The sequence below is a fragment of the Ovis aries genome, chromosome 3 (genome assembly GCF_016772045.2).
Source record: "Ovis aries strain OAR_USU_Benz2616 breed Rambouillet chromosome 3, ARS-UI_Ramb_v3.0, whole genome shotgun sequence".
Lineage (NCBI taxonomy): Eukaryota > Metazoa > Chordata > Mammalia > Artiodactyla > Bovidae > Ovis > Ovis aries.
Window position 1 is genome coordinate 39,707,881 of NC_056056.1, and position 18,910 is coordinate 39,726,790.

Here is an 18,910-nt window from a genome sequence, read left to right on the forward strand (position 1 = left end):
CCTCTGCTAGTGTCTGCCATTGACTTAATTCAACAAAAAGCTAGAAGAAATACAATACATGGCTTATCAATGGTATAACCCCAAAGTCAGTCTCCTAGGTTCTAGAACAGAGTAGAGGGAGGATTCAGAGACACAAAGAAGAAATTGTTGTTGCTTTTCATTTGCTGTTCAACTCTGCAACCCCATGGACTGCAGCACGCCAGGCTTCCTTGTCCTTTCCTATTTACTGGAGTTTGCTCAAACTCATGTCCATTGAGTGGTGCCATCCAACCATTTCATCCTCTGTCACCCTCTTCTCTTCCTGCCTTCAATCTTTTCCAGCATCAGAGTCTTTTCCAATGAGCTGGCTTTTTGTATCAGGTAGCCAAAGTATTGGCACTCCAGCATCAGTCCTTCCAATGAATATTCGGGGTTAATTTCCTTTAGGATTGACTGGTTTGATCTCCTTGCTCTCCAAAGGACTCTCAACAGTCTTCTCCAGCACTAATTCGAAAGCATCAATTTTTCGGCGCTCAGCCTTATGGTCCAACTCTCAAAGCCATACATGACTACTGGAAAAACCTTTCAAGAAAGCCTTCAAGTTCTATTTTTCCACCAAATGACTAGTGGAGGAGAAAGAGAAATAGGAGGGGAAAAATAAGATGAAATTGGGAATAATTAATTTAGGGAAGATTATCATTGACTGAAGTGAAGATTCAGTGGCTCTCCTTGAGCTGAAGGAACAATCCAAAACCCATGTGCACCTGTTTAGCAACAGTGAATCTCAGGATGCACGTGTGTGTGCTGTCGCTTCAGTCATGTCTGACTATTTGTCTCTATGGACAGTAGCCCGCCAAGCTCCTCTGTCCATGGGATTCTCCAGGCAAGAATACTGCAGTGAGCTGCCGTGTCCTCCTCCAGGGGATCTTCCCCACCCAGGGATCAAATCAATGTCTCTTTACATCTCCTGCATTGTCAGGCAGATTCTTCACCACTAGTGCTGCCTGGGAAGCCTGAACCCCAGGATAGGACTTAAAATAAGATAAAAGACCCAACCCACCAATCATGGCTATAAGTAGTCCTCTCTTCCCATACTAAGCAAAACAGAACATGGAGCACATGCTATCTAGCTGAAGCTCAAATGGAAGAAACAAACAGAGAAGACATGAAATCACTGTAGTTGGGCAGTTGAGCTGGTTCTGCCCAAGGTCAGTAAAATTAAAAAAAAAAACCAAACAGGACAACAATGCACATTTATGCAAAAAAGAAAGTAAGAAAGAAGAAAAAAGAGGAAAAAGAAAGAGAACCTGCAAAAGAAAAATGAAGTCTACTATGGAATAAATAAATATCAAAGGAACAAAGAGAAACAAATACAGCAAATGTTAGAAATCTTAAACACATAGTGAGAATATGAAAACTCTGAAGAAAGAAATACATTTGTCAAACATAATGAAATTTAAAAATGTATTTCAGAGATAAGGATACTCCACACTTCCAACCAAGAGTAAAGCTCTAAGGAGAGAAAGCTTGCTCCCTTAGTTACTTACAAGACACAGAAAGAATAAAAATAAAAGAAATGTATATTCAACTCAAGAATGTATGAAAGGGTCAACAATATTAAAATGAGGAAAAGAGAGACAAAATGAAACTATTGGTTTGGACAAAAGTTCATTTGGGTTTTTCCAGAACATTATGGAGAAAAATCCGAGGGAACTTTTTGGTCAATCCGATATAAGACCTAAAAGTAACAAAACAAAAGAAGAAAAGCAGTCATTTGATAGGTAAATCTGTCTTGTGTTTTCCATCAACCAAATGCCTGGTCTCTTTGAGACCAATTGCTAAAGAACAGGAGCTGAATTTGTGTTGCATTCATTATTGTAACTTCACAGTCTAAGACAATATATGGTTGTTAAATAATTTTATGAAAGAATCCTGAGTATCCAGGTTATAAGGAAAGAGACCATCTCCAGCTTCTTGAATGAATTTTTGCCACATGGATGAGGTTTGGGGCCACTGAGAAGGCACAGGACAGTCAGTGGGTGAACCACAGAGCCTCTTGAGGTGTTTTTATAAGAAAAGTACCCCCAAAAAAGATCTGTTGGTGTAATTATATTCACATGCACATGGGTCTTCCTTCCTGCCATCTCCATTTCTACCAATGCCCACTCTGAGATGTGCTTGCCTTGGCCTCCCTCTCAGGCAGGTGTTCTTAACAAGTTTAGGGGCCATAAACACTGATGGTGGGCTTTCCTGGTGGCTCAGACAGTAAAGAATCTGCCTGCAGTGCGGGAGACCTGGGTTCAATCCCTGGGTTGGGAAGATCCCCCAGAGGAGAGCATGGCAATCCACTCCAGTATTCTTGCCTGGAGAATCCTATGCACAGGGGAGCCTGGAAGTCTACAGTCCATGGTGTTGCAAAGAGTCCAAGATGACTAAGCGACTGAGCACAGCACAAACGTTGATAGAAAAAATCAACTGTTACTCTCTCACTAACCTATAATTAAACTTTAGTAATTCCTGCTATTATGACATAAGCAACAAATCCTTTGAATATTAACATTCGCTGAAACTGTTCCCAAGAGAAATGATAAGACACTTTATATTACATTGCAGCTTGAAAAGAGAGCTCAAAATGTCATTCACATTCATCACTACTTCAGAAGCATGGTAGTTATTCAGTTCAGTTCAGTTCAATTGCTCAGTCCTGTCCAATTTTTTGCAGCCCTATGGACTGCCACACGCCAGGCTTCCTTGTCCATCACCAACTCCCAGAACTTGCTCAAACTCATGCCCATGGAGTTGGTGATGCCATCCAACCATCTCAGTAGTTATAACAACTGTCATGGTAGTTAATAACCCTGATCTTAATCTGATAATTTAAGGCCTTAAATATTTAACTTAAAAATTTAATATAAATATTGATATTATACTATAAAATTTTAAAAATATTTTGATAAGAGTATGTCCATATAATTGAGTTTTTGGCATACCTATGTATTTTCTTTAATATCTTTTATTCATTACACTGTTTTCAGAAGGGGCTATGAACTTCAGAAGATGTCAGAAGCACCCATGACATTCAAAGGTTAAGAACTCTATATCAGGGTCAGCTGCTGAGGGTAATAAAAACTTCTCAGAGAAGGAAAAATGAAGGTGGGATTTGTGTCATTCTTGGAGCCTTATAACTTTCTTTTATATTCCTAGGGATCCCCAACTAAGCATTTAAAGAAAGAATGGCTGAGAAAATCTGATAAACTTAAGAGATGATTTATCACAAAGGAGGCAGGGATTTATTTGGTATACTAGGAGGCAGATGGAAGATCTGCGAAGGCTGCAGCACAGACTGACACAAGCTCGGGCTTGTGATCACAAGCTCGAGTCCCCGAGTGGAGCTTCTCGTGTTCAGATCTCAACCATTCACTCCTTGAGTGGCCTTGAGCAGCTCTGTTTCCTCATCTAGAAAGTGAGAGTCATACACACCCCCACTTGGAGGGTCTTTTCTGAGGACTGTGCAAGGTAATTCCTGTAACCTGCTCAGCTCAGCCCCTGACACTTGGTGGATGCCCCCCACTGCAGGTTTTTTAAAGTCAGCCAAATTTGTTTTCAACTTCCTCCTCCACATCCTTTCTGTACTTTTTCCGCCTAATAATGAGATGCCTCCCTCACCGCATCATACAGACTGGCTTTCCAAAGCTGCTCTCTGTCTCTCCTTCCCTCCACCCTCTACTCCTATCAGAACCCACTCTCAGATAAGCCCTGCACTATTACTTATGTCTCTGTGTGTTTTTCAGTGCTTAGTCACCTCTTCCAGGGATGACAGTCTTGTCGTTGAGTGAGAAGCCTTTTCTCCCAGCAAAAGACCAATTTCGGTTTACTGGAGCAGATAAAAGAGATGTTTCTCTTCCCATGTAAAGTGCTTGCCTTCTGCTTTTCTACACCCCACTTGTCCTGTTCAAGTCTGACCTTGTCCACAGTCTCTTTACCTCTCATTTTCACTTCTGATGCCACTGAACACATAGGCTTGCCCTTCATCTGGGCACCAGACTAAGGCAGTCTTCTTTATCATTTTTCTCTGCTTTTCTAGGGCAAGGCAGCTATTCTCAGGGACAGGGGCCTTATAACTTTCTTTTATATTCCTAGGGATCCCCAACTAAGCATTTAAAGAAAGAATGGCTATAAACATTTTTAGGAGTTCTTCCCTAAAACCTCCTGATCTCCATGTCTGTGCTGAAAGTTCCCAGGGGTAGCATGAGTTAAACTTGGCTTGCAAAGGAACCAGGAATGTCTCTGTTAAACTCTTTAAGGGTCTCTAGAGAAGGTCAAGCTGGAGATGAACAGTCCTCTCAAGGGTTCTTGGAAAGGATCCTTCTCTTTCCAAGACTGATGCTCCCTACATTCATGAATGCTATGGTAGAAAAACTCTGGACTGGGCTTCAGGAGCTTTGGGGTCTAACCCTGGCTCTTACAGTTACCAGCTGTGTGATATTGAACTTTTCTTCCCCTCTCTGGATTTCAGTTTCATTACCTGCAAAATAAATCGTTGGAATTTGATATTCTTACACTCTAGGAAGGAGAACTGGATTCATTCTTTGTGGACACATTCCAAAATTAATCATATTTTTCAAGAAACAGGACGTGTGTTTATAATTTTCTGGCAATCTTACAATTTCTTGAACATTCTTTTCCACATTGAGCATGGAACTTGTTTCACGCTTCAGGGCTTGCTATGCTGACTGCCATTTCATAATGTCTTTAAGAAATTATTCTTTAAATGTATACTCATTAGGTAAAACCTCTCAAACTTTTACTCTAAACCTGCCCTCCTCTTTTACTTTGGTTAAGGAGATGGTTTGATTTTATAAAATCATGTTTTTATTCTTCTGTGTGGGACAATGTGCATATCTCTTTGCATACTGAAACTATTTAGAAAATAGAAAAGCAATACACAAGGACAGTGCCATCTTGTTGGATTTTCTACCAGTTTTTAGAGAAGCCATTAGCTGGACAGACCACTGCTCAGTTCAGTGACTCAGCCGCTAATCTGAAAGAGATGTAGTACACTAAGTTCATCTCCTGGCTCACTTTCCATGTGTGGACATTGACCCTGTTCAAAGATTTAGTCTTAGTTTATGTAACCAGTATAAAGTGGTCCTCTGATTTCCAGTCTTGGCACTCAGGTGCTATGGACTTACCAAAGTAAATTTATAGGAGAAAAATATAAACCAGCTAAATCTCTTTAGGATGGAGAGAAGTTCACAGGCAAGAAGAACATGAAATAGCATTGTTCTCAGAAGTCATATGATCATGGAATCAGCATCTATTCAGTGTTCACTCAGAAAACCATCACAGCGTAACCGGGAAAAGAATGGGGGAGGGAGAAAATTACAGGAATACTATGGTTAATAATTATATATAGGGAGAGACACTTGATAATAACATTTTCATTCATTGTACAATAACAAACAGACATAATATCTAGAAATATTACAGACAGGCAAACAAGTGAAAACTTGATATTTTGGGCTGAAAATCAGGAACAGGTTCGATTGTCACATGTAAAAAGCTCCCATTTAATAGAGTCAACTCATGTTTAACATTCCTAATGGAAAAGATGAACATAAGGACAACAAATTATGTCATTTTATTATTTTTCAGTTCAAAAATTAAACTTTCCTGGTTTTAGAATGCGATAGAATTGCCTTCCAAAGCGGATTGGCTTCAGGCTAATATTTTAATTAGTTTTCATTCTCTGAGAGTATTCTAGTTAAACCAGAGGGTAAATCTGCTGGATGATGAATAAAAGGAAACAAATAGGTTTTAGAAATATGTCTTCCAGGCAAATATAGTAACTATTTAAAAACAACAACAACAACAACTTTGCCACCAAAACTAAAGAGTTGACTATATTTGGAGGGGGAAACACCATACATACATCACTTAAATAGCATTATGTCAATAGATGTGCTGCTCTAGAATTATTTAATAAGAAGATAAATCCATTCCACATCTATCCACCCCCATGAGATGAAACCAGACAGAGAAACAAGTATCACATCCCCCAGATTCACATGGCTAGAAACAGGCATGACTGATACTTCCATGATCAATCACAAAAATGCTCTGATTCTGAAGTTTCTAAAACCTTGAGCTCGTTTTCTCACTGGAGACCTATCTACCATTTCCTTTCACAATTCTGCCACCAAATTTCAATGCCTTATTGTACCAATCTGTTATTAGGAACATAATGCATATATAGAACTGCTAACAGGGGTAAAGGAATAATTCACACAAACAATATGAAAGGGAGAGATGGTGAGGATTCTAGATATATAAGCTAAGATGATACGCTTTTCCTTTCCAGGGCGCTACACATAGCTATTAGTCTACTCTTGATTACTTGCACGGTTCAGAGAGTTTTTCCATATATTATCTCATTGGTTCTTCATGGTCACTGCACTGGTAGCTGTCACAGGTATTATATCACCTTCATTGCCTCCGAGAGGCCTTACCCAGGCCCATACAGGTGATAGATCCAAGCCTGGGTCATATCTTCTGCTTCCAAATTTCCAAAGCCAAAACACCAAACAAAGGAGGTGGATTAAAGAGAGGGACAAGCCCTCAATAAGCCTGTAGTCTCTGAATCTCACTGTTGCCCCCACCACCACCACCACCACCACCATCACCACCACCTATTTGTATGTTTCTTTCTTTCCTGGGTGCCCAGGGTGAGAGTCAGAACCAGGCATAGAAGGGAAGATTGCAGAAAGAGCCAGGAACCTGCTTTGTATTCTTGCCCCAGGCCAGCAAGTGTTAGGAATGAACTCAAGCCTAAGAACAATCCCAGAGATAGGTTATCGCAGTATCTGATGAGTAGCTGAGATGATCCAGAGAGAAGCTCACCCTACAAACATATATACCACAGTTTTAGGTGACTACTCAGGCTCCCTTCTGGAAAACCCATCATTCCACACTATGCCTCTTTTTTGTTTGTTTTTTGATTTAATCCCTATTTCTTTATGCCAGTCAAATATAGTCAACTGATATAGATTTCACCAGTGCCTACACTTTGCGCAAATTAGATGTTCACTGAATGTCAGCCACTGGTAGTGGAGTAGTCACACCAGTTTTAGAGATTCTGAGCTCCCGGAACACAGCACTGACATATTTGTCCATTTCTTTTGCCCTGTGGCAGACCTAGAGTTCTTGGTTGATAGTGTGGGCTTAAGCACATTGTCAGGGGCCCAAAGGTCCTGTTCTGGAGTTATTTCAGCCTGATGCAGTCCACCTCTTCTGTGGCAGGCACCCCCGTGGTTTTGAGGTCAAGATCCCCACTGGACTTACTGCCGTTGTAAGAAGCCTTCCAGTGGAGTAGCATAATCTTCTTGAAGTACTTGATGGTGTTATTCTTGACAGTCACAAAGCACACGGTGTTGATCATGCTATTGCTCATGGCAATGCACTCGACCACATAGAAGGCCGTGAGATAGTGTTTCTCCTTCACAAACACTGTGGGGAAGAAGTCCCGCACGATGGCGAAGCCGTAGAAGGGCGCCCAGCACAGCACGTAGGCAGTGAGGATGCACATGAGCACCAGGACCGTCTTCCGGCGACAGCGCAGTCGCTTCCGGATCTGCTCCGTCTGGAAACCAGGGACGGCCTTGAACCAGAGCTCTCGGGAGATCCTGGCATAGCATAGGGTCATGGTGACCACTGGGCCCACGAACTCGATGCCAAAGATGAAGAGGAAGTAGGACTTGTAGTAGATCTGCTGGTCTACTGGCCAGATCTGGCCGCAGAAAATCTTCTTCTGGCTCTTGACAATGATGAGGACTGTTTCAGTGGTGAAGTAGGCTGATGGGATGGCAATGAGGATGGACACCACCCACACCAAGGCAATCAAGCCGGTGGCTGTTTGATACTTCATCCGGGGTCTCAGCGGGTGGACAATGGCCAGATATCTAGGATAAGGACACAGTTGGTATCAACATATAGTAAGGAAGTGCTGGAGGATATTATTTTTGCAACATTGAGGCACAATCAAATGGCACCTATGGTATGTGGGCTTCCAGGAAGGGCAGACTTGCATGCCAGCTCCAGCCCCACATCTTACTAGCTGTGCAACCTCAGGCAAGTTATTTTTAATTGAAGGACACCTGTTTTACAATGTTAATTTCTGCTGTATAGCAAATATACATCCCTGTGCTATACAGTAGGACCTTGCTGTTTAACCATTCTATATATAATAGTTTGCATCTGCTAATCCCAAACTGGTAATCTATCCCTGCTCCAATCCCCACCCCTTGCCCCTTGGCAAAAACAAGTCTGTTCTGTATATCTATGAGTCTCTTCTGTTTCATAGATAAGTTCATTTAGGTCATGTTTTATGGCAATCCACTCCAATATTCTCACCTGGAAAATTCCATGGACAGAGGAGCCTGGTAGGCTACAGTCCATGGAGTCACAAAGAGTCGGACACGACTGAGCCACTTCACTTCACTTCACTTCTTAGATTCCACATACAAGGGATACCTAATGATATTTATCTTTCTCTTTCTGGCTTACTTCACTGAGTATGATAACTTCTAGGTCCATCCTTGTTGCTGAAAGTGACATTATTTCATTGTTTATGGCTAAGTAATATTCCATTGTATATATGTACCACATCTTTGTCCATTCAGCTGTCGATGGCCATTTAGGTCCATGTCTTGTCTATTACAAATAGTATGGCTATGAACATAGGGCTGCATATATCTTTTTGAATTAGCATTTTCTCCAGATATATGCCCAGGCCAGGCAACTTATATTTAATCTCTCTGAATCTCAACTTCCTTATCTGCAAAAGTTTTTGCTTGTTTGTTTTTAAAGATTAAACGTGCCATTACATACACAATTTCTGGCACAGTTTTAAACATGGCATATACTCAATAAATGGCAACTATTATTATTAAAAGTAATAATAACATCTCCTATTGGTTTCTAGCCTGGCACTATTCCAGGTCCATGCTGTTTTCAGGGAAATTCACTCTAATTACCCCACAGTTTAGAGTTAATAGGACTTGAAAATTCCAAGGACTTGTTGGGAGAATTTGCCCTTTCTGATAGAAATAGTGGGCAAGGTTTTACTTTCATTCAATACTTTTAAATACATTAAAAACATTGCTCTACATGCAAAGGTGAAAGAAAACCATGTGACCATTTATCTTATTTTTCAGGCTGGAAAATGCAGCTTAGTGTGAAATGACGGACTTTCTTAAGGTCATATACCATAGTATTCTCAATAGAAAACATTTAACCCTATCTCACATGGTTGATGTGAAAATCAATTGAGAATACACATGAACATGTTTTTTGAACCACAAAGCAACAGACATTAAAAGATATTGCTTTTGTCCTTTCCCCCTAAACCACACTGCTGTTACCACAGCCATCCAGGAAAGAAGAGAGAGCATTTTCTGGGGGATGTGAGTCATTCGTGCAGTATGAAAGCATCCTTCCCAGAGAGAGTGCACACACTTAGGCAGACAGCTCTGATTTCCTGGAAGACATTCTGTCTGGCAGGGGGTAGAAGCAGGAGAAGGAGAAAGATGGAAAGTGAAGTGGGAGGGAATGACTAATCAACACTGGAAATAAACATATCCTCACGCGTCCACAGCTTATTCTTGGTAAAACCAAGGCAAACATGACAGGGGCCTGAAGAAAGCTAAACAATTCTGTTTTCTTTGCAACTGATCCCCTTAAGGTCATCTTACTTGGGATTCTGATTGGAAGAGGTGGTTCATTTTTTTTTTTTTTCATATCATATTTCTGCTGTTTCTGTCCATCCCAGAACACAGACAACCAACCCGACTGAGTGTCATTTGGAGAGTTCACTGGCACAAGACTTCTGCTCTCTTCCAGATGTTAGATGAAGTTGGATGGGTTGGGTTCACCCTGGCCACCCAGCTGACTGCTTGACAGGTTCTACCACCAACAACAAACCCTGGTAGTCACCAGTCTCCCAGGCTGGATGCTGAGGGTGAAATGGGAATGCCTGCAGCGTGTTGGCAGTGCCTTTGCCAATGCATGCAGTGGACCTCCCTGAAGACCATGTCACTCCTGCCGTAGGAGGGCATCCAATCTGCTCTGAGTCATATCAAAAACTAAGAGTTTAGAGCTTCTGTTCTCATCATCTCTCTCTCTTATCTACCCCACCATGTTCTGCTGATTACTCTGTCAAAGAGTGTTTCTGTATTCATACTTGCTTGCTATCTGAACTTACACTATACAATTCTATTCCTTCTTTTCCCACTAGTAATTTCCTAAGTTTTTATGCTGTTTCAAACTCAGAGTGTTTTTTCAATGACCATGTAGGAGAGAATACTGATCCAGGAATGAGAATATTAAGAATCTAATCCCAGCATTGCCACAGACTTATTATATGAATTTGTCATTTTCTTAGCCCTGTGGACTCAATTTCCTTATCTGTGACATGGGAATATCAACTGCCTTTCCAAACTCACAGAGATACTATGAGGCTCCAAAGTGACACTGCATATAAACAATAAACTGTTAATATGCAAGAAATTTTTATTATCCTAAAATGTATTTTTCAGAGCTATTTTGTATAGCAAGCAATTTGTTTTCACCTGTTACTTGTAAATCCTGCATTTGCAAGTTCTCTGCTACTTGGCTCTATTTTATTGGATCTACTTTATTGGATTTATTCATCTTTGCATCAACACTAATCTTCAGGGTAGTCTGTGACTGTCCATCAGTTCATCCTGACATCACCCCACCTCCATTCCCAAGGTTAGCACCAGGAGGTGTGCAAGAGGCCTTCCAAATACATTTACCAATAAGCAAATTGCAGAAAACTGTTTCAAGGATAGCCACCAGCCTTGGCTATGCTACACTCCGAACTCCATTATTAGTAAGTAATAGTCACTCAGTCGTGTCTGACTCTTTGTGACCCCATGGACTGTAGCCCACCAGGCCCCTCTGTCCATGGGATTCTCCAGGCAAGAACACTGGAGTGGGTTTCCATTCCCTTCTCCAGGGGATCAACCCAGCCCAGGGATTGAACCCAGGTCTCCTGCATTGCTGGCAGATTCTTTACTACATGAGCCACCAAGGAGGCATATTATTAGTAATACTTGCTTAAGTTTGTAAAGCAGCTTACAATTTACAGAGCGTTTTCAAATCTACTTTCTCATTAGATAACCCCAACCCTATTGCTAAGGAATCAAAGATGCCCATCTTACAGATGAGCAAACTGAGATGTGAAGAAGTTAAATAACTGTCAAAAGCCATGCAGCTAGTAGTTGACAGAACTAGGCTGTATATTGTCACCCTGCTTATTTAACTTATATGCAGAGTACATCATAAGAAACTCTGGGCTGGAGGAAGCACAGGCTGGAATCAAGATTGCCAGGAGAAATATCAATAACCTCAGATATGCAGATGACACCACCCTGATGGCAGAAAGTGAAGAAAAACTAAAGAGCCTCTTGATGAAGGTGAAAGAGGAGAGTGAAAAAGTTGACTTAAAGCTCAACATTCAGAAAACTAAGATCATGGCATCTGGTCCCATCACTTCATGGCAAATAGAGGGGGAAGCAGTGGCTGACTTTATTTTTCTGAGCTCCAAAATCACTGTAGATAGTGATTGCAGCCATGAAATTAAAAGACACTTACTCCTTGGAAGGAAAGTTATGACCAACCTAGATAGCATATTAAAAAGCAGAGACATTACTTTATCAACAAAGGTCTGTCTAGTCAAGGCTACGGTTTTTCCAGTGGTTGTGTATGGATGTGAGAGTTGGACTATAAAGAAAGCTGAGCGCCAAAGAATTGATGCTTTTGAACTGTGGTGTTGGAGAAGACTCTTGAGAGTCCCTTGGACTGCAAGGAGATCCAACCAATCCATCCTAAAGGAAATCAGTCCTGAATATTCATTGGAAGGACTGATGCTGAAGCTGAAACTCTAGTACTTTGGCCACCTGATGCGAAGAGCTGACTCATTTGAAAAGACCCTGATGCTGGGAAAGATTGAGGGCAGGAGGAGAAGGGGATGACAGAGGATGAGATGGTTGGATGGTATCACCGACTCAATGGACATGGGCTTAGGTGAACTCCAGGAGTTGGTGATGGACAGGGAGGCCTGGCGTGCTGCGGTTCATGGGGTCGCAAAGAGTCAGACATGACTGAGCGACTGAACTGAACTGATAGTGATGATGCAGATCCATCGTATCTTGTTCCAAATCCAGTGCGTTCTCCAGTACTCCATTTGTTCTTTCCATTTCCAACCAGAACAAGCAACCCTTCATCCTTCCCTCCTGAAATCCTAGCAGCCCCTCTCTTCTTTTCATCATAGTCAGTTTCTACCTATAGATGTTTCAACGTGGAGTTAGATAGTTGGTAACTACTTTTCTTTGCTTAGGAGTATGCCATTGGCTTTACCAGTGTGTCTAACACTACAATGGCTCAGGTTCAGATACACTTACAGTCAGTATTTCCCAGAGAACAAAGAATGAAGGCTGCCAGACAAAGAAATGTCCAGCCACTAGCTGTGTGATGGCAGTGGGTTGTGTGGCTAAGCAAAAAGGCTTGGAGCTCCTTTTCTGTCCCCAGGACTCAGCCCCAGATCTCATCATGGAAATGGTGATGACAGTGGCTACTAGGTGGCTCATGGGATGGGCAGCTAATGCACAACCTGCTCCTTAAGCAACCAAAAAGCTCACCAGGAAGTATTTGTGCTTCCTAAGGCTGAGTGCTGTTCCTCCTGCCTTAGTTGCCTCATCCAGACAGTAGAGAAGAGCGGCCAATAGGCAGGCTGACTGGTCAGCTTCCCCTAGATTCCAGGTAAAAGAAGGGACTTCAGTGCCCTATGTGCCTGAGATCCCCAAGGATTGTGCGGCCATCAAAGAGGAAACCCAGACCTAGGGGACAGGGTGCTCTGAGGGTTTTTCTCAGTTCCCTGCTACCCCCAGGTCTAACTCCCTGTGCCCAGATTTTGTGATCCTATAGCGCAAAATTTTATTTTAAAATTTTATTTTATTTTTAATTGGAGGATAATTACTTTACAATATTGTGATGGCTTCTGCCATATGTCAACATGAATCAGCCATAGGTATACACACGTCTTCTCCTTCTTAAACTTCCTTCCCACTTCCCTCCCAGCTTTCTCACGTGTTTCTTAGCCATCTGTATGCCTTCTTTGGAGAAACGTCCAAATCTTCTGCTCGCTTTTGGGTTGTGTTTGCTTTTCTGGTATTGAGCTTCATATGCTTGCATATTTTGGAGATTAGCTATTTGTCAGTTGTTTCATTTGCTATTCTCTCCCACTCTGAGGATTGTCTTGTCACCTTGCTTATGGTTTCCTCCTTTGTACAAAAGCTTTTAAGTTTAACTAGGTCCCATTTGTTTACTTTTTAGAGCAGGCTCCTATTCTTTCTGAGCTCTACTCTCTTGCATTCTTTGCTCTGTCCCCACACCTCTTGTCCTCCCTGGATCTCACTCTCACCTCAAGCATTCTCACCTCTCAGCTTTTGCAAACACCATTCTACCATCTTAGAAATCCTTTCTTCTTCTTTACTGATAGTCACTGGTTGAAGCCAAGTTAAAAATCTGTCTCCTGCATGAGGCCTCCTTTGACTCTTCCGGTATTGGATGATCTTCCCCTTTTCTAAATTTCATTTCAAACTGACGCTTTACTTCCTCTCTAACTCTTCCATGTTAGTTCTCACCCCTCCCTGCACCCTGGATGACAAGCTTCCCAAGAATAGGGATCATGTCTTACTTCTTTCATAACCTTTTGCTGACTGTGAACTCCGGGTACTTAGAATCTTAATAAAACTTTACCCTCGACAAGTACCTAGCTGTGGATGAACAGAAATGTAATAGGCCATGGTGACCGTTCTCAAAAAAAAATTGCAACCTGTTTTTGGAAAACAGGACATCAATGTGTTTACCCAGCATGAGACTGGCAGGCGGTCTGGAGCTCAATAAGACACTGGAAAAGCAGATGAAAAGATTCCAGCCGTGTTCTGTAGACAATGGTGGTGTTAGAGGTCTTTCAAGCAAGAGAGGGAGGGGTGTATGAGGCAGAAGATTAATTTGGCTGTAGTCTTGCTTTCTTCCCTCAGTCTACAGGGCCCTTCTCACTATTCCTACAACCTTCAATTTTGCTCCCATCTTGAGGCCTTTGCACCTTGGGTCTGGAATACTCTTTCCCAGTCTTTACAAGGCCAGTTTTTTTGCCTCCATCATTCAGAGATCTGTTTCAATATCTCTTCTGAGATACTTTTCCTGACTCCCACCTAGAGCATCTCCCACGCTCCGTCACTCTCAGTGTTTGCTTGCGTGTCTGTCTGTCTTATTGAAGAACACTTAATTTACAATGTTGCGTTAGGTTCAGGTGTATAGCAAAGTGATTGAGTTATGCCTACATGTACTTGTTTTTTGGATTCTTTTTCATTATAGGGTATGTGTATTTTTGCTTTTACTCAGAGTATTTCTGATGTTCTGAAATTACCTTCCTTCTTTGCTTGCCTGACTGATCTCCCTCCATCAAGCTTCATGAGTGCAAGGAATTTTTTGCTTATTCACCATCATTTCACCAGTGTTTGTAATAGTTGTCACATCAGAGGCTCTCTATAAAAATGCATTGTTTGAATGAACAAATGAGTGAATGAATGAATGTTTAGAATGGATTGTGAGAGAGTAGCGTTGGCAGAGGGGCAGAGCTGAAAAACAGAGGTGGCAGGAAGACCAAGGGAAGACTGTGAGAGTTCAGCCCATGCTGGAAAAGTGGGAAGTGGGAGCGGGGGTTGTAGGTGGGGGGTACTGTCAGGCCCTGGGAATAAAATGAATGGTGGAGAAAGGGAGAAAGCAGCAAGGACAAAAGGGATTTGCCAGGTTAGATGCCTGGGAGAACCATGGAACCAATAGTAGAGACAGAGAACAGGTAGGAGATAAATAGTTTTGTTCTACTATAACTTGAGAGCTGTATTTCTTAGAAACTTTGTAGTATTATTTCTCTAATCAAATCGTAAAACAACCACTGTGATGAAAGCAAAGAGGCTAGCCAATCAGAAATAGTCATAGTTTATCCAGTTTTGTTATTACTGTTCCTTTAAAGGGTAATTTACATGTGATAACATCCGCTGTTTATTTAGTCCTTACTCTGCTTTAAGCATTGTTCTAAAGAATTATATGTGTTATTTCATGTTATCTTTAAAGCAATCCAATACATTAAGTTTTCTTATCATTCTCATATTCTAAATGAGAAAACTAAAGCAGAGAGGGGTCAAGTAACAAAACCCTGAAGCCAATAGACAGTGCAGTAGGAGTTTAAACCCAGACAGACTAACTGCTTGGGATTCTCTGGTGACTCAGATGGTAAAGAATCTGCCTGCAATGTGGGAGAGCCTGGTTGGATCCCTGTTTTGGGAAGATACCCTGGAGAAGGAAATGGCAACCCACTCCAGTATTCTTTCCTGGAGAATTCCTTGGACAGAGGAGCCTGGCAGGCTAGAGTCCATGGGGTCACAAAGAGTCGGACGTGACTGAACAACAGACCAACTGCTCATACCATTCCTACAGAAATTTATAAAACTAAAGATATTTTCATAACTGTGGGCATATTTGTTATATCAAGATAAAAACTAGTTCCCAACAACAAAATCAAACCTGAAAATCACTGATCAAATCCTGAACACATGAGGCCAAACAGGAATCTATTCATGAAACTGAAATTTGACATGTGAAAAACACATAAAAATATAAATAATTTGAAACAAAGATCACAATCATCACTAAATGAACTTAAGGCGTTGGAGCAGTCAGTCAGTTGGCCAAGGCCACTGGATGGTCCTGTGCAGGCAACACCGTTTCCTCCAGTGTCTAGGTTCAAGTTTCCAATCACAACGCTACTCTAAACAAGAGCAGTCCCCAGGATGCAAAACATGCTCCCAATTAAAACCCCTACTATAAGAGAAATGCCTGCAATATTTCAGACAAGCTGAGTTTCATATGAAAGTTGAATAAGAATTTGAAAGAGTTTGGTAAATGGAGGTGAGTTGATTGCCATAATAGACGATATTTTCTTACATGTTCAGAATAGCCTGATGTCCTGATTTTACCCTGGCTTCCATTCCCCTTGAAGCTGCTTCTTCTTTCAGTGTTACCCCTTTCCACCAATAGGACCCTCCCTGGTAAAATGGGTCTCACGCAGGCAGCAGGGGCCCACCCTACAGCAGGCATCTACCTACCTACCGCAGTGGCTAGGAGCACCCAGCCACTGAAAAGATGTCCTGCTAGAGCGAAACTTCAGGAAATGACCTCGTATGTTTTGTCTTGCTCTTGTGCTAAAAGAGACAGTGCAGCTTCCACTTTCAGAAAAGTTCAGAGACAAGGTCCCTGGAGATCTTCCTCAACAGCTGTGAGGAGGACTTGGGAGGCAGGTACTCTGCTTGACTGTCCCCCTCCTGCTCCTTCCACATATTCACCCAGGGTCTGTTCATGGGTGGACAGAACACCATGGGGCTCCATGGCTCACGCTGAGGACCTCAGCCAAGCCTTCTTCAGGGATGACACTTCTGAACACCTTCTACAGATGACAGACCAAGGGCTGATTAATGTGCCAACCCTCTGACATGCCAGGCTCCTTCTCAATCCCCTCTCAATCCCGGGATGTCCTGATTGCAAGGAGTGGGCCAGATGCAACCAGAGCCTTTGGGCCATGGGACACAGAGAGCATCTGTGCTTCAGGCCCTCTGGGTTAAGAGGGAGAGACAGACTATTCAGATCCAAGTACACATAGGCCCAGTCAGACCCTCAGGGTAACTGTCTCTACACTGCAAGGTGTTTTGTAACAAGAGTTCAACTTTGGGCAGAGGAGCCTTCAAAGACTGTCCCGAGGGCACAAAAACCGCTCTGGCCCATTAGCACAGGTGATTATACTAAATGAAAAGTCTGAAGATATAAGACTGGCATAGGCTGTTCTTACTGATTTTACTTATCTTCACTAGAATCAGCTCTTCTGTACTGTTGCACGCTAATGTATGAAAAGGAGCAAACTGATTATTGCAACAAAAACAGAATAAGTAAGCATATGTTGTTTTGACTTGTTTTGTTTGTTTTTTCAAAACAAATTCCTCAACCTTCTTTAAAATCAACCAGTGTTAACACTGTTAATCTACTATAGTTGTAGTAGTAGTGTTAGTCGCTCAGTCGTGCTGGACTCTGTGTGACCCTATAGACTGTAGCCAGGCTCCTCTGTCCATGGAATTCTCCAGGCAAGAATACTGGAGTGGGTTGCCATGCCCTTCTCTAGGGATCTTCCTAACCCAGTGATCAAACCCAGGTCTCCCACATTGCAGGCAGATTCTTTCCATCTGAGCCACCAGGGAAGCCCTAATCTACTATAGCCCAATATAAAATTAAAAATTTTAAAATAATAATAACTATTAAAAAGTCAACTGGTATTAGTAGGGTGTCATGTTTAGTACAGTAGGTCTTGATGAGATAGAAACCTCCTTTAAGATTACCAAGTTGACTCAGGAGGTAACTGCCTGCAACTTAAACTTCTCCCTCCACACCACCTGGTGGCTGTCTGCCTCTAGGCCTTGGACAGATACAACACCTAGCAGCAAGTCCATAGTGGAGAGATCAGCAGCCTTCTGGTTACCCAACTCTAGGGGCCTCTACTACTTCCTGACTCCTTACAGCTAGAAAACTAGAATTCTCGCTTTCAAGAAATGGGCCACCTTTGGCCCCTCCATGCATCCACAGTTCTGGTGAACACAGATGCCTCTCATCAGTCACAGCTGCCCTTCCTTGGCTGTCCCCACCCCCACTCACCGGTCGATGGCGATGGCCAGCAGGGCGTTGGTGGAGACGTAGAGAGAGACTGTGCGCAGATAGTTGACGGAGGCGCACAGCACGTGGCCGTGCTCCCAGGAGAGCTGGCGCGCCACGTAGTAGTCCATCTCGAAGGGGCAGCAGACGATGGCCACCAGGAAATCAGAGACGGCCAGGTTGGCGATGAGCAGATTGGTGAGGCTGCGTAGCTTCTTGTAGCGGGCCAGCGCAGCGATGAAGATGAAGTTGCCGATACCACAGACCAGCATAATACCCACCAGCGCCATGCCAATGACAATCCTGGCGGCAAAAAAGGTCCGGGAATTGGTCACATCCTCATCTTCATCCAAGGGCATATCATAGTCACCATAGCTGAAGTTGAAGGGGAAAGAAGCAGCTTGGGCTCCGAGGGGGTCAAGCAGAGGGAAATAGCTGGTTGACGTATTGGTGGCATTCTCATCCATGACCCCCATGGTGATCTCCATCTGGCTGGTTGAAGCCTTGAGCCACACTCTTGGGAATTCCTCTGGGGTGATGTTGCTAGGCTGAGGTCTCCCTTTTCTGCTGAAACTCAGCTTTTCCTTCATGAGTCAGTGCGTCCGTGCAAACATCCATGGGGTCCAGAATCCAAGCTTCATCCTAAGCCTTTGAAAGACATTACACACAATCAGCACACAAAAGACATTACACACAAACCAGGCCAAATTTAAAACCATCATGTAACCTAAACTGGCCCATTAGCCACCTGCCCAGAGTGAACACTGGGTTGGAATAGAAGTAAAGGAACCAGGGGAAGAAAACAAAGGAATCCAAACCACATACCCACTCATTTAGGGAAGGTTAGATTGCTATAAAGACAAACAGGCACCAACTCAGTTTATTTCCATTCCACTGAAGATTCTGAATGTCGCACTTTTTCTCAGGGGCCAAAGTAAGAAGTGTGGGGAGGCTGAAGAGAACCAAAGTGATCTGCTCCAAAATCCTTTCCTTGTCTCAACAGCCTGAACTGTATCCTTGTGAAATTGTCCCATTCTGTGGCTTAAAAGAAATTGTTGTGAATCCAATTGAAGAAGCAAGGCTTTGAGACAAA

At 42.6% G+C, this 18,910-nt stretch overlaps 1 protein-coding gene across 3 annotated transcripts in view; it reads right to left on the reverse strand.

Annotated features, from left to right (window-relative positions):
* Positions 1-5,278: 5,278 nt before the first annotated feature.
* The window catches only part of PROKR1 (prokineticin receptor 1), a 77,315-nt gene continuing 63,683 nt past the window's right edge, over positions 5,279-18,910 (reverse strand). For all 3 annotated transcript variants that reach the window (XM_042245966.1, XM_042245965.2, XM_027966673.3), the window contains exons 2-3: positions 17,821-18,465; positions 5,279-7,937 (exon numbers count right to left, since the gene is read on the reverse strand). In XM_042245966.1, coding sequence (XP_042101900.1) covers positions 7,241-7,937; positions 17,821-18,407 — 1,284 coding nt within the window. In that variant the 5' untranslated portion in view covers positions 18,408-18,465 and the 3' untranslated portion in view covers positions 5,279-7,240. The remainder of the gene's footprint in view (positions 7,938-17,820; positions 18,466-18,910) is intronic.